Raw genomic sequence first — 15,281 nt, 5'->3', positions numbered from 1 at the left:
AGACACTGAGCTTGTCGATCGAAAGGTTGGCAGTTCAGCGGTTCGAATCCCTAGTGCTGCGTAATGGGGTGAGCTCCCATGACTTGTCCCAGCTTCTGCCAACCTAGCAGTTCGAAAGCAGGTAAAAAATGCAAGTAGAAAAATAGGGACCACTTTTGGTGGGAAGGGAACAGCGTTCCGTGCGCCTTTGGCGTTGAGTCATGCCGGCCACATGACCACGGAGATGTCTTCGGACAGCGCTGGCTCTTCGGCTTTGAAACGGAGATGAGCACCGCCCCCTAGAGTCAGGAACGACTAGCACATATGTGCGAGGGGAACCTTTACCTTTACCTTTAGGCCAGGGGTGAAATGCTCCTGGTTTGGACCGGATCAGGCGATCCGGTAGCGATTGTGGCCGATGGTTCAGAGAAGTGGTAGTGATGGCGGTGCGAAGCTCCGCCCACACGCCCAGATGTTGTTACTTCCTGGTTTTAACCAGGAAGCAATGTGTTTTTTACCCTCTGCACATGCGCAGAAGGTTTTGCGTATGCGCAGTGGGTCTGCGCGTGCATGTGATGCGTGCACGCAAGCAAAGCGAGTGCACATGTGCGGCACATGCACTTCCGAACCAGTAAGGAAGGTAAGTAGATTTCACCCCTGCTTTAGGCATACAAGGAAGAATTCTTGAAGACAGAAATCCAGCTCTCCTTCATTTTTCTCCATTTACGGCACTCCCTGTATTCGAGGGACCGTCTAATCATCACCCAACGTGTTTCTTAATCCATTCGTGTCAACAATTGTGTACTGGAACATCACTTTGGCACTTTGCCTGGTACGAGCAGCCGCTCTTGCTGAACTCTTCCCCAGCTGGCAACGTTTGCAAGAGGAACCCACCCGTGGAAGTCGGGGAGGTTATTGACAAGTCGCAAGAAATATAGTTTAGCCCTTAATCAGCTGGATGCAGCTCAGCCTTGCTGCACAACATAAAGTCCTGCAAGAGCTAAATTGGACAAGTCAATAGATTTCCACTAGCCGGTCAAACCTGAAGAGGTTTCTCCTGGGAGAAATTTTTTGTTGTTGTAAGCCATCCAGTCCAGCCTATGGCAAGATAGGGGGCAAATAAATTTAACAAACAAGCAAAGAAAGAGAGAAGGAAAGATGCAAAGAAGGAAGGAAGGAGAGAGAGAGAAAGAATGCTGAAAGAGTAGAAAGAAGATATTTCCAATTTCCTTTGTAGCAAATATATGTACAATTACATAATTCTCTCTACTGTATGACTGCAAAAAAGCTATTTTTTTCTATTATCCAATAATTCAAGGTGTAAGTGCATCCCGCCCCCCATTTCATGCAACCAGGAGTTTCAAGTCAGTTAGAAAGGTAGATATTCTCTTATCTCTGATCAAAAACATTTATTTAGTCATCTCAACAAGTTCTATGTTCTTCATCATCAATTCCATTAGGGAGGGAGGGAGGAAGAATGAAAGGGAGGGAGGGAGGAAGGAAAGGTGGAAGGAAGGGAAGAAGGATGGAAGGGAGGGAGGGAGGGAGGAAAGAAGGAAGGAAGGAAGGGAGGGAGGGAGGAAACGAGGGAGGAAGGGAGGGAGGGGGGGAGGATGGAAGGGAGGGAGGGAGGGAGGGAGGAAAGAAAGAAAGAAAGAAAGAAAGAAAGAAAGAAGGAAGGAAGGAAGGAAGGAAGGGAGGGAGGGAGGGAGGGAGGGAAGGAGGAAGGGAGGGAGGATGGAGAGGGAGGGAGGAAAGAAAAAAAGAAGGAAGGAAGGAGGGAGGGAGGGAGGAAGGATGGAAGGGAGGGAGGGAGGGCGGAAAGAAAGAAGGAAGGAAGGGAGGGAGGGAGGAAAGGCGGAAGGGAGGGAGGGAGGAAGGATGGAAAGGGAGGGAGGGACGGAGGAAAGAAAGAAGTAAGTAAGTAAGTAAGTAAGTAAGTAAGTAAGTAAGTAAGTAAGTAAGGAAGGAAGGAAGGAAGGAAGGAAGGAAGGAAGGAAGGAAAGAAGGAATCCAAAGTTTTCTCCCTCTCGTTTCCCATATCAAGACATGGGATCTTATTTATTTATTTTTCAATGATGCTCATAATTTAAGAATGCATGTAGTATAATGACGGTGTTGGTGGAATTGGGTAACTTAAAGGATCTACATTCTATTGCTGCTCCTGAAACAGTTGACTTTGGATTTAAAATGTTCCTGGGTTGGCCTGAGTGGACAAGAAGAGATCGTGGGTAAGATTTGAAAGTTAAAATTCTTGCAGATTCTTGCAGATTCTAAGAATCTTAGGATTCTTAGATTTCTGGAGGCTGAAACGTATGAAGAATGGGTTGCAGGAACTGGATATGTTTAGTTTAATGGGGGGGGAAAGACTAGGGGAGACACGATAGCTGTGTTCCAATATTTGAGGGACTGCCTCAAAGAAGAGGGGGGGTCAACCTCTTCTCCAAAGCACCTGAAGGCAGGACAAGAAGCAATGGATGGAAACTAACTCAAGGAGAGAAGCAACCTAGAACAAAGGAGAAATGTTGTGACAGTGAGAACAATGAACCAATTAAAATAGATTTCTAAGTAAGATCCAATGTACTAATAGTCTATTTGGATGAAGGGCCTGACATAATGAAGGCAGCTTGAAACTATTTTGGCTTAATGACATTAAGATTAAAAGATGCCTTTTCTCCCTTTTTTTGTCTTCATCCTCTTCTTTGAAGGAGATGCAAAGATAAGCTGGCGTAAGAGGCAACTCCTACAGAGGTCCACCAAGATTATCCTCTTTAGAATATAGAATATCAGAGTTGGAAGGGACCTTGGAGGTCTTCTAGTCCAACCTCCTGCTTAGGCAGGAAACCCTACACCACTTCAGACAAATGGGTATCCAACCTCTTCTTAAAAACTTCCAGTGTTGGAGCATTCACAACTTCTGAAGACAAATCGTTCCACTGATGAATTGTTCCTACTGTCAGGAATTTTTTCCTTAGTTCTAAGTTGCTTCTCTCCTTGATGAGTTTCCACCCATTGCTTCTTGTCCTACTCTGAGGTGCTTTGGAGAATAGCTTGACTCCCTCTTCTTCGGGGCAGCCCCTGAGATATTGGAAGACTGCTATCATGTCTCCCCTACTCCTCCTTTTCATTAAAGTAGACCTACCCAGTTCCTTCAACCGTTCTTCGTATGTTTTAGCCTCTTTGTTGCTCTTCTCTGCACTCTTTCTAGAGTCTCCACATCTTTTTTACAATGTGGTGACTAAAACTGGATGCATTTTTCCAAGTGTGGCCTTACCAAGGCATTATAAAGTAGTATTAACACTTCACATGATCTTGATTCCATCCCTCTGTTTATGCAGCCCAGAATTGTGTTGGCTTTTTTGGCAGCTGCTGCACACGGCTGGCTCATATCTAAATGGTTGTCCAGTAGGATTCCAAGATCCCTCTCACAGAATAGAATAGAATTCTTTATTGGCCAAGTGTGATTGGACACACAATGAATTTGTCTTGGTGCATATGCTCTCAGTGTACATAAAAGAAAAGATACAGTTGCTACTATTGAGCAAGGTACCACATATATGGTACCTGTGCATTTTGTTTTCCTTGCCTAAATGTAGAACTTCGCTTTGTTTCATAGTACACTTGAATGCTGTCTCTAGTCGTTCATGCAGATACATGGACAATGGACTGATATTGATTGTATTTTATTCTCTCTCTCTCTCTCTCTTTTGCAAACATTCCATTAGCTAATGGAAAGGTTAGGAGACTTGGCAGCTTATCTCGGATGCTGTTGTGTTGTCTAATGAGTTGCTTATCACCAAGCAAGATCTGACAACGATTGTCAGCTACTTGTTGTTAACAACGGCAAAACATTCCTGAGTGTGTAGAACGAGACATGGGATGTCACATGCAACCCACCACTGTTAATGTGTTCATCTGCAACTTCGTTCCGGGATACACAACATCTCGTTTTATGTGATTTCATGACCGATAGGATGACATTTGTCTTCAATTTTCCCCCCTGTGGAAACCTAAATAGAAGATTACTCCCCCCCCCACTCCTAAAACTGTACCAATAATCCTTCTCCTTTGTAATACAGGTAGTCCTCGACTTATGACCACAATTGAGCCCAAACTTTCTCCTGCCGAGTGAAACATTCGTTAAGTGAGTTTTGCCCTGTTTTACAACCTTTCTTTCTTTTTCTTTTTTTGCCAGAGTTGTTAAGTGAATCGCCGCAGCTGTTAAAGTTAGAAACACGGTGGTTAAGGGAATGTGGCTTTTCCCCCATTGACTTGGCTTGTCAGAAGGTCGCAAAAGTGGGAATCACGTGACCCCTGGACCTTCTGATTTTCCTTTTAAGATGTTTCGCATCTCATCCAAGAAGTGTCTTCAAGCTTTAACTGTAGTTATAGTTTACTTAAAGTGAGAACTGAAGACGCTTCTTGGATGAGAAGCAAAACATCTTAAAGGAAAATCAGAAAGTCCATTTGCCTTTAAAATAAAAGCACCTTTGGATCTATCTATCAGCCTGCCTGCCTGCCTGCCTTTCTGTCTTTCTTTCTTTTCTTCTTTCCCTCCCTCCGTCCTTCCTTTTCTTTCTTTCTCTCTCTCTTTCCTTTCTTCCTTCCTATTATGTTCTTTCTTTCTTTCTTTCTTTCTTTCTTTCTTTCTTTCTTTCTCTTTCTTTCTTTCTCTTCCTTCTTTCCCTCTCCCTCCCTCCCTCCCTCCCTCCCTCCCTTTCTTTCTTTCTTTCTCTTTCTTCTTTCCCTCCCTCCCTCTCTCTTTCTTTCCTTCTTTCCTTCCTTCCTCTTTCTTTTTCTTTCTTTCTTTCTTTCTTTCTTTCTTTCTTTCTTTCTTTCTTTCTTTCTTTCTTTCTTTCTTTCTTTCTTTCTCTTTCTCTCTGTCTTCTTCCTTCCTTCCTCTTTCTCTTTTCCCTTCCTTCCCTCCCTCCCTTTTCTATCTTTACCTCTCATTTCCTTCCTTCCTTCCTTCCTTCCTTCCTTCCTTCCTTCCTTCCTTCCTTCCTTCCTCTTTCTTTTTTCTCTTCCTTCCCTCCCTCCCTTTTCTATCTTTACCTCTCCTTCCTTCCTTCCTTCCTTCCTTCCTTCCTTCCTTCCTTCCTTCCTTCTTTCCTTCCTTCCTTCTTTCCCACTCACTCTCAGTTACTCTGGGCAGCTTACAAAAATAAAAACTCAATATACAAACAATAAAAAACAATATCCCCTCTCTTCACTTGCCCTGCAACAATAATCCATCACACAAGCCATGTGATGGGCTCCATCCTATTCCAGGTTCCCCACACTAATTGGCAAAACCAGGCTATCAGGGCCATGTGGAAAAAGTGTCGATGTGAGGCCCAACCTAACCTCCACAGGTTTGATGTTGCAAAGGGAAGGGAGCCACCATGGAGAAGGCCCTGCTTCTGGGTGCCGCCAGACGTTCCTTCTTAGGAAATGAAGGAGCTGCTCCTGGCAACTTCTAAGAGGCCTGGTTATCGTCTTGCTTGGTATATACAGTATCTGCTTCAGAGGTGGGTTTCAGCAGGTTCTGACCAGTTCTGGAGAACCGGTAGCGGAAATTTTGAGTAGTTCGGAGAACCGGTAGTAAAACTTCTGACTGGCCCCACCCCCATCTATTCTCTGCCTCCCGAGTCCCAGCTGCTCAGGAGGAAATGGAGGTTTTACAGTATCCTTTCCCTGCCACGCCCACCAAGCCACGCCCACCAAGCCATGCCACACCCACAGAACCGGTAGAAAAAAAATTGAAACCCACCACTGATCTGCTTTGTTTATGTCATGCCTTTCGGTTTGTTTTTCTTGAGTTAATCATAAAGTGTAAAAAAAACCCCCAAAAACCCTTTATTTATTGACTGGAGCGTTTGTTGTCTGTGGCTCCAAAACAACCAGTTGCGTGGTTCTTGTAGGAAGGTCCAACTTACCTCCACCAACTTGTTGGCGTGTTCACGGAAGACTTGTGCGTATTCTTTCACTTCTTTCTCGTTGCCGCTCTTGGCTGCTTCGATGAGGACCAGCAGCGGGACGTTGGTCTCCAGGAACGAGTCGGATATATGATCCATCACAGCTTTTCGCAGCTGTGGAAAAGCAAACGCAGCTTTATTACTCAAAGAACTAACTTTACTACCATATTAGAACTACTTTTGAGTCTTTTGTTGGTGCAGGCAGTCCTCGACTTACGACCACAATTGAACCCAAATCCCAATTTAAAAACCATTTAGGCTAGGCCGGCTTGGTGGAATAAAAACGTCTTCAGGGCTTTACGGAAGGTCCGGAGGTCCGGGATCAATCGTATTCCAGGAGGCAGTTCATTCCACAGGGCGGGTGCCCCCACAGAGAAGGCTCTCCCCCTGGGGGCTGCCAGCCGACATTGCTTGACCGACGGCACCCTGAGGAGGCCCTCTCTGTGAGAGCGTATTGGCCGGTGGGAGGTTATCGGTAGCAGCAGGCGGTCTCACAAATACCCCGGCCCTAAGCCATGGAGCTCTTTAAAGATGAGAACCAACACCTTAAAGCGCACCCGGAAGACCACCGGAAGCCAATGCAGCTCGCGCAGGAGAGGTGTTACGTGGGAGCGCCACGTCGCTCCCATAATCCCTCGCGCGGCCGCATTCTGCACCAGCTGGAGCCTCCGGGTGCTCCTCAGGGGGAGCCCCATGTAGAGAGCGTTGCAGTAGTCCAGGCGTGACGTGACCAAGGCATGAGTGACTGTGCACAATATGTATGGATATGTTAAGACCAGGATGGTCATACAGTGTCCAATGTTTTTAATGTTTATTTATTAAAAAAAAACTGTTTATATAAAAAAAAGAATATAAGACTACATTGAAATACTCTTTTTAGAGCAACAATAAAGGTTCTTCTGGACAGTCAACGGAAGCAGAATTCTTTAGTCTGAAAAACATCTTTTTTAAAAAAAAACAAAACCCTCATTCATTGAATTCATTCAGTTTTGTTCAGTCTATTTACAGGATAAATTACCCAGGTAAAATAAACAAAGCACTTAACAGACATTGATGGTAAATGTATTTTGCTGCAGATTGTTTTGACTAGCAGAGAAAATCTGAATTATCCTCAAAACCGTTGTTGGTAAAATATTATTCACTAAACTACCGTGTTTCCCCCCAAAATAAGACCGGGTCTTATATTAATTTTTGCTCCAAAAGATGCATTAGGGCTTCTTTTCTGGTTAGGTCTTATTTTGGGGGGAAATACGGTACTAAATGCATTAATCCGGCTGACAATCTTAACTAGGGCTTATATTATGAGCATCCTGAAAAATCATGCTAGGACTTATTTTCCGGTTGAGTCTTATTTTAGGGGAAACAGGATAGATAGATAGATAGATAGATAGATAGATAGATAGATAGATAGATAGGTAAATGATGGGTGGAAGATAGATAGATAGATAGATAGATAGATAGATAGATAGATAAATGATGGATGGAAGATAGATAGATAGATAGATAGATAGATAGATAGATAGATAGATGATGGATGGAAGATAGATAGATAGATAGATAGATAGATAGATAGATAGATAGATAGATAGATAGATAGATGATGGATGGAAGATAGATAGATAGATAGATAGATAGATAGATAGATAGATAGATGCTCTGTTTCCCCGAAAATAAGACCAGGTCTTATATTAATCACCCACCCGGCTTTCATGCCTAGAGTGGGACTAGAACTCACAGTCTCCCAGTTTTTAACTTGGCACCCTAATGACTGGACCCAACATGCTCTCTGATTTTTTTTTCTGCAAATCGTTAAAAAAACTGGTTAAAAGTTTTCAAGGCTTTGCATTAGGATGATGGTTGAGTCTCTTTGTTGGTTCTGTCTTCCGGTCAGCTATGTGCTTTTTCTTGGATATATATATATATATATATATATATATATATATATATATATATATATATATATATATATATATGGCCTCAACATTCAAATAATACATTAATTAATGAAATGAAAGCATCTCATTTGGTCACTGGAGGAGATTGCTACCTGCAGAAGTCTTGAATCTACTTAGAAGACAACTTTAGTGAATGATACCGTGTTTCCCCGAAAATAAGACCATGTCTTATATTAATTTTTGCTCCAAAAGACACATTAAGGCTTATTTTCTGGTTAGGTCTTATTTTGTAGGAAATACAGTACTAAATGCATCCATCTGGCTGAGGATCTTAACTGGGGCTTATTTCGGGAGTAGGGCTTATATTACGAGCATCCTGAAAAATCATGCTAGGACTCATTTTCCAGTTGGGTCTTATTTTCGGGGAAACAGGATATCATGAATGACACATCATATTAGCCAAGATCTTCCTATCCCGAATCCTTTTGAAGGACTTGATGGATGGATAAAAGTGCTAAATCCAGGCTAAACATCTGGCTGACTGTGGGACCAACTACAGACCACGGAAATGCATAAAAGCCGGAGCAATTGAGGCAGCTGCTTGTAGAAAGTGGCAAGCATTTTCTTTCTTTTTTCCGATGCAGACTTGGTGCCCTGGAAAAAAATAGCTTGTCTGGTGAGTTTTGTTGTGAGTTTTTACATGCTGCTATTAAGAGAGTGCTTTGTAGGCCACACAAAAGAAGGGAGAAAAAGGAGTCCCTGCTTCAGGGACCTTCCATTTGAATTTCCAGGGTGAATGACAAAGAAGAAAATGGCGACATGAAGTTGGGATCCATGCAAGCTGTGATCTGCAATTCTCCATTAGATTAGCTTCCTTTGCTTTTTTTCCTTTTTTTTCAAAAGATGAAATGGATTAAGTGGCATAAAGCAAGAAAAAGAGGGAGGGAGAGAGGGAGGGAGGAAGAAAGGAAGGGGAGAGAGGAAAGAAGGGAGGAAGGATGGGATGAAGAAGGAAGGAAGGAGGAAAGAAGGGAAGGAGATGTGGAAAAAAGGAAGATGGAAAGAAGGGAGGGAGGAAGGAAGAAAGGAAGGGGAGAGAGGAAAGAAGGGAGGAAGGATGGGATGAGGAAGGAAGAAAGGAGGAAAGAAGGGAGGGAAGAAAGGGAGGGAGAGGAGGGAGGAAGGAAGAATGAAGGAAAGAAGAGAGGGAGGGAGGTAGAGTAGAAAAGGAAGGAAGGAAGGAAGGAAGGAAGGAAGGAAGGAAGGAAGGAAGGAAGGAAGGAAAGACGATGTATAAGAACAAACAAACATTGGGTTGCTCCAGAAAGTCTTTTGATGAAGGTCTAAGATTTCTTTTAAGGTCAAAACCAAACTTCGGTAGGGCTTTTTAATGTCATAAAATGTTAATTGCACGCCGCACATTAAAAAAAAGTATTTTAAGATATCTTTTGAATCCTATTTCTAGCATGCAGCTGGAATCAGTCAAATGCATTACACAGATTTTTTTTTTTAAAAAAGGCAACTAAATTGCAAATTCTTGTTTGTTTATTTGTTTGTTTGTTTTACAAATTACATCACCGCCTCTCCTGTCTTTGCTAAATGAAGTCCATCTTCACAGCGGGATTTTTTTTTTTAAAATTACGAAGAAGTCTAATGCAAACAAATATTTCACAATCTCCTTCCAAACTGGAGTCTCGCAATGCCCTTGTATGGATGGCGGAGAGGGCAGTTAATATACCAAATTTATATTTTGCTGATAAAGAAATAAAGGGAGACTAGTATAGATCTATTTCAAGCTATTTAGCTCTCATCAGCTAGCCATACCCTTACTCGGATTCGAACTTGGGCTGCCTGCATATTAGGCAGTTGTATTAACCTATGAGCCACAAGTTCTCCTCACTTCATCAAGCTTGAGCCAGGGGAAAGATTAAGGGTTTTTCTATTGAGGCACCTGGTCTACCCCAGCATGTGGGAGGGAGCATCCTGCATCCCTTTCGCCTTTCAGCTTCAATCCAGGAGCCCTCAAGCAGTCGCATTCACGACAAACCATTTTATCAGCCAAATTTATATTTCGCTGATAAAGAGATAGCTTGAAATAGATCTATACTAGTCTCCCTTTATTTCTTTATCAGTGAAATATAAATTTGGTATAAAATGGTTTGTCATGAACGCGACTGCTTGAGGGCTCCTGGATTGGAACTGAAAGGCGAAAGGGATGCAGGATGCTCCCTCCCACATGGTGGGGTAGACTAGGTGTCTTGATAGAAAAACTCTTAATCTCTCCCCTGGCTCAAGATGATGAAGGGAGGAGAACTTGTGGCTCAGAGGTTAATACAACTGCCTAACATGCAGGCAGCCCAAGTTCGAATCCGAGTAAGGGCATGGCTAGCTGATGAGAGCTAAATAGCTTGAAATAGATCTATACTGGTCTCCCTTTATTTCTTTATCAGCGAAATATAAATTTGGTATAAAATGGTTTGTCGTGAATGCGACTGCTTGAGGACTCCTGGATTGGAACTGAAAGGCGAAAGGGATGCAGGATGCTCCCTCCCACATGCTGGGGTAGCCTGACAAAAATCATTTGTTAACCGTGACAGGAGTGTGAACATAAGGCGTCCTTTTTAATAGCTCGAACAGCGGCATGACAAGGGAGTATTAATTGTCTTCTTCGACAAGATATTCAAAGGTATCAGCTCTATTTTACCCAATTAGGGCCATTTATTTATTTATTATTTATTTATTAATTTTATTTCTATACCACCCTTCTCCCAAAGGACTCAGGGCGGTGTACAGCCTAATTAAAAACACAAAGACAGACAAAATTTAAAAATAATTAAAATTATTAAATAATAGGTCCAATTTATAAAACCCCAAATTTAAAATCCCATTTAAAACCGATTAAAATCTTTACCTTGATAGCCCAGCCTGGCGGAACAACATGGTTTTGAGGGCACAGCGAAATACACGGAGATCAGAGATTTTACGCATTTCCGGGGATAGTTCATTCCAAAGGGCAGGGGCTCCCACAGAGAAGGCCCTCCCCCTGGGTGTCGCCAGCCGACATAACTTGGCCAATGGCACCCTGAGGAGACCCTCTCTGTGGGAGCGGACTGGCCGGTGGGAGGCTGCTGGTGGCAGAAGTCGGTCTCGAAGGTAGCCAGGTCCAATGCCATGGAGCGCTTTAAAGGTGGTAACCAACACCTTGAATCGCATCCTGAAGACCACTGGGAGCCAGTGCAGCTCGCGCAGGATTGATCAAAGTAAACAACTGTTGGGGATTAAATCTGAGAAACTCCCTGCCCAAGTCTTGGTAGGGAAGGGATGGGATCGGTGGTGGGATTCAGCCGGTTCGGATCAGTTTGGCAAACTGGTGGCGGCAACCGCGAGTGGGACCGCCCACCCACCCCAGCGCTATGACGTCCTATTTAGCCACATTTTTGAGACCAGGTGCGGAAGGTGCGCATGTGAGCAAAGTGTATGCACGGAAGGCCGGGTGCATGCACGGAAGGTGTGTGTGCACACAAAGCGAGCAGGCACACACATGGCAAACCGGTGGTAAAAAATATGTGAAACCCACCTCTGGATGGGATCCATTTGCCTTCAAACAGATTCTATCCACCTGGATTCGATCTATGTGCCTCCGATTTGCACATACTTTTGCGCACAAAAGTAACCTAAAAATCGCTTTACCGGTGAGATGGGCTGTGTATAAATGTCATAATAAATATAAAAATAAATAAAAGAAGATTCCTTATATTATTTGGATTGTTCTTTATTTATTTATTTTTATTTATTTGTTCGATTTATATGCCACCCTTCTCCAGAGACTCAGGGCGGCTTACAATGCGTTAAGCAATAGCCTTCATACTTTTGTATATACCTGCTTAGTAGGGCTTTTTGGGCCCCCCAGTGGTGTTCTTTTTTATACAAAGTCAGCTTATTGCCCCCACAATCCGGGTCCTCATTTTACCTACCTCGGAAGGATGAAAGGCTGAGTCAACCTTGAGCCTGGTGAGATTTGAACTCGCAGTAATTGCAGGCAGCTGGCTTTACTTTAACAGCACTTTAGCCACTGCGCCACCAAGGCTCTTTAGATTTCTGAAAGGTGGGTGAGAGGGGATTTTAGGGCTGGTCATCATTTAAAAAAAGCATTTGGAAGAAGAGAGCACAGTCCTTCAAGTTTCAAGAGCACAGCCCTTCTCTGTTACTCATTAAAATAGCTATGTCTTTTTTTAACTCTTTCTTTGTTGTTGTTGTTAGTTGCGAAGTCGTGTCCAACCCATTGTGACCCTATGGATAATGTTCCTTCAGGCCTTCCTGTCCTCTACCATCCTCTGGAGTAATCTTTCATTAGCTTTCTTCAAAAGTTTGAAGAAGATGCCGCTGCTTTAAGGAACTGCTCATTCGTGCAACCATTAAAGCAGATGCAACTTTTCCCCAGAAGCTTAGAAAAAGTTGGACTGATTTATCGAGTAACAGAGAAATGTTCTGTTCACGTTTATGTAAGGTCCGATAAATTCTTTCTGAAACATGCGGAAGCCCAGATATATTCTTTGAATCCTACAGCATTAATCTTGTGTATTAGGATATGAACTTGTTCCTTGAGTTTTGTGTTCCCAAAAGTCAAATAGTTCTCGGCCTACAGCCACAACCAAGCTCCAAATTTCTGTTGCTAAGCAAGACAGTTGTAAAGTGAGTTTTGACCCATTTTACCCAGAAGTCTCCCATCAACAATAATAGGGAAGCCATTACTATAATAAAAGAGCAACCCCCTTCCTTCAAGCACTGATGATATAATCTAGTTGGGTAATGAAATGTCTGCAAGAAAATTAATTAAGCTAAGAGAGCACCAAGGCCTCCACAGTCCTCCTCTTCCTCCTCCTCCTCCTCCTCTCTGGAAACCCCACTCCTTTCTACCACTGATGATATTGCCTAGTTGGGTCTGCAAGAAAACCACCAAGTTCAGAGAATACTAAGGATCCCGCAATCCTCCTCCTTTCCGCAAATCACACTCCCTTCTAGCATTGATGATGTTACTTAGTTGGGTAATGAAATGCCTGCAAGAAAAGAATCAAGCTCAGAGAGCACTAAGGCCTCTACAGTCCTCCTCTTCCTCTCTGCAAACCCATCTCCTTTCAACCACTGATGATATTGCCTAGTTGGGTCATGAAACGTCTACAAGAAAACCACCAAGTTCAGAGAGCACCAAGGACTCTCTGCCAGTTCAACCCTGAGCCACAAATATTCTCTTCCCTCATACCGGCAGGCCTGGGGCCGTTGATCTCGCTCTTGTGATCTGGCAAGATCCGGCCATGAATGGCGTGAATGAGTTTTTAATTTTTCAATGTTTTTTTTATAATTATTTTTTAAAACATATTGTGAGCCGCCCTGAGTCTTTGGAGAGGGGCGGCGTATAAATTTAATTAACTAAATTAAATTAATTAAATTAAATTACCTGTCTGTATATTAACCCAAGTCAATAAATTGCACATTTGTAGGATTATTTCCCAAGTAGTTATAGAACCCAGAAAGCCATAGAAAAAAAAACCTCTGCCAAACTCGAGTAGTTCTGTTGTATTGTTTAGCTCCCATTCTGACTGCATTTCTGCATTTCAACTGCTCTCCAGCACAATGATTTTCATGGTTATATCATTATTTCTCTCCGAACACACGCATACACACAGGGGTAGCTGCCTGTTTGCTAATTACAGTGGCAAAGGGGATTAAATAGCCTGGCGGGGACAGAAAATGTTAATGCCACGGTGGGAGTCTGAGGGCTCTTACTGATTGTTCACCTTTTATCAAGGGTGTGTCGCTAGTAAACATTCAGCAAAGCTTTTGTTAGAGATTTGGGGGGGGGGGGAAAACAGGCTTGCTGATAAAGTTTCCTCTGTTGAATGTGTAGCATCAAAAAGTTACCACTAACAACGCTATTACTTGTCGCTATTGAGCAAGTATAATCAAGTATCGAGTGGCATGAACAAAAGTGAGAGTTTTAAGGGCAGGTTACTAACACCTGAAGATAGAATTTGCACCTAGGGTGTGAGACTGGGGAAGGGGAAAAAAAACTAGGAAGTTTGCTTTTAATACGTGTGTGCATGTGTGTGTGTGTACATATACACACATATATATGGTATATGTGTCAGGTTTCGATGTCATCTCAAATAAATTGCACTCCCAAACAATTAATCTTTGCTGAAATATTCCATTTATTGAGTACGACAGATCTGGCCCCGACTTTGTCGTAGCCGATACTAACTCTCTGACCCCCAAACCCTTCCCTTTCCGTTCCTCAATTCTCATCTTCTCATTGGCCATCTTCCAAGTCAGTCTCCCCAGCTTCTGACCTCACCCCACAGGAATGTCCCCCCCTCCCATCCCATCTCCTAGGGGATATTATCTACAGAGAAAATAAGTAGATGAAAAGTCAAGCCTCGTCTCCTCCTTTTTATGGCAGCATCAGAATGCTGACAATATGTATATATGTGTGTATATATATGTGTGTGTGTGTGTGTGTGTGTGTGTGTGTTTCATGTCTACAATAGTTTCATGTCTACTCTGTCCCTACAATTTGGGTGGCTGAAGACGGAACGCCAAATTGTGCACTGATGATGTTAACTAATTGGGACATGAAACGTTTGCAAGAAAACCACCAAGCTCAGAGAGCACCAAGGACCTCATCGTCCTCTTCCTCCTCCTATTGTAGCCCGCCAGCGGCCTGCGCGGATCATGGCTGATCCCGATGAAGAGGAGGCTGGTGTGATGTCGCACCAGCAGCCTGCGCAGCCAGCACTCACGTCGGACAGCAAGGAGGCTGAAGAGGATGTGATGCCAGAGGCAGAGACTCAGCCAGGGCCTTCAGAACCTCCAGAGGCTCCTTCAAGTGGAGAGAGCGAAGTGGAGGAGGCTCTCCTCAATGCTCGAGCACGCAGGGCTACCAAAAGGCAGGAGTGGCTACTCAGGAGGAGGAGATCTCCTCGAGAGTAAGGCTTGAGGATAATTGGCCACTCCCTTAGCCTATTTAAGTCGCATGCAGTTAGTAATTTCTTGCTGGAAACAACGTGTGATTATTACAGAGCATTTTTGAAGAGTGAGTGTCTTATCATATCTTGTTTTCTGGGCTGGTTGCCAACCTTTGCCGGACTTTGTTTTTTTTTTTGGTACGTTATAACTTTGATAAGGACCGTTGGTGTGTGTCACAATCCTTGGGAATCCGGAGCTGGGGTAGAACACCTCCACTCTGCAAACCTACTCCCATCTAGTATGGATAACGTTACCTAGTTTGGTAATGAAATGTCTGCAAGAAAATCATCAAGTTCAGAGAACACCAAGGACCCCACCCTTCAACCCTGAGCTACAAATATTCTCTTCTATGGGAAATAGGTTTGAATGTCATTAACATAGGTTATGTCGTTATGTCTGTGTCTGTCTGTCTGTCTATCTGTCTGTC

The 15,281-nt window shown here is 43.3% G+C and overlaps 1 protein-coding gene across 8 annotated transcripts in view; it reads right to left on the bottom strand.

Annotated features, from left to right (window-relative positions):
- The window catches only part of CTNNA2 (catenin alpha 2), a 575,368-nt gene that overhangs the window by 160,508 nt on the left and 399,579 nt on the right, over positions 1-15,281 (bottom strand). For all 8 annotated transcript variants that reach the window (XM_087874837.1, XM_087874835.1, XM_087874839.1 and 5 more), the window contains exon 9: positions 5,898-6,050. In XM_087874837.1, the coding sequence (XP_087730963.1) occupies positions 5,898-6,050 (153 nt within the window). The remainder of the gene's footprint in view (positions 1-5,897; positions 6,051-15,281) is intronic.

This window comes from Pantherophis guttatus, chromosome 8, assembly GCF_059756535.1.
Source record: "Pantherophis guttatus breed Tessera chromosome 8, ASM5975653v1, whole genome shotgun sequence".
NCBI classification, from domain to species: domain Eukaryota; kingdom Metazoa; phylum Chordata; class Lepidosauria; order Squamata; family Colubridae; genus Pantherophis; species Pantherophis guttatus.
Note: the sequence above shows the minus strand (reverse complement) of the source record. Positions and strands in the feature narration are given on the sequence as shown.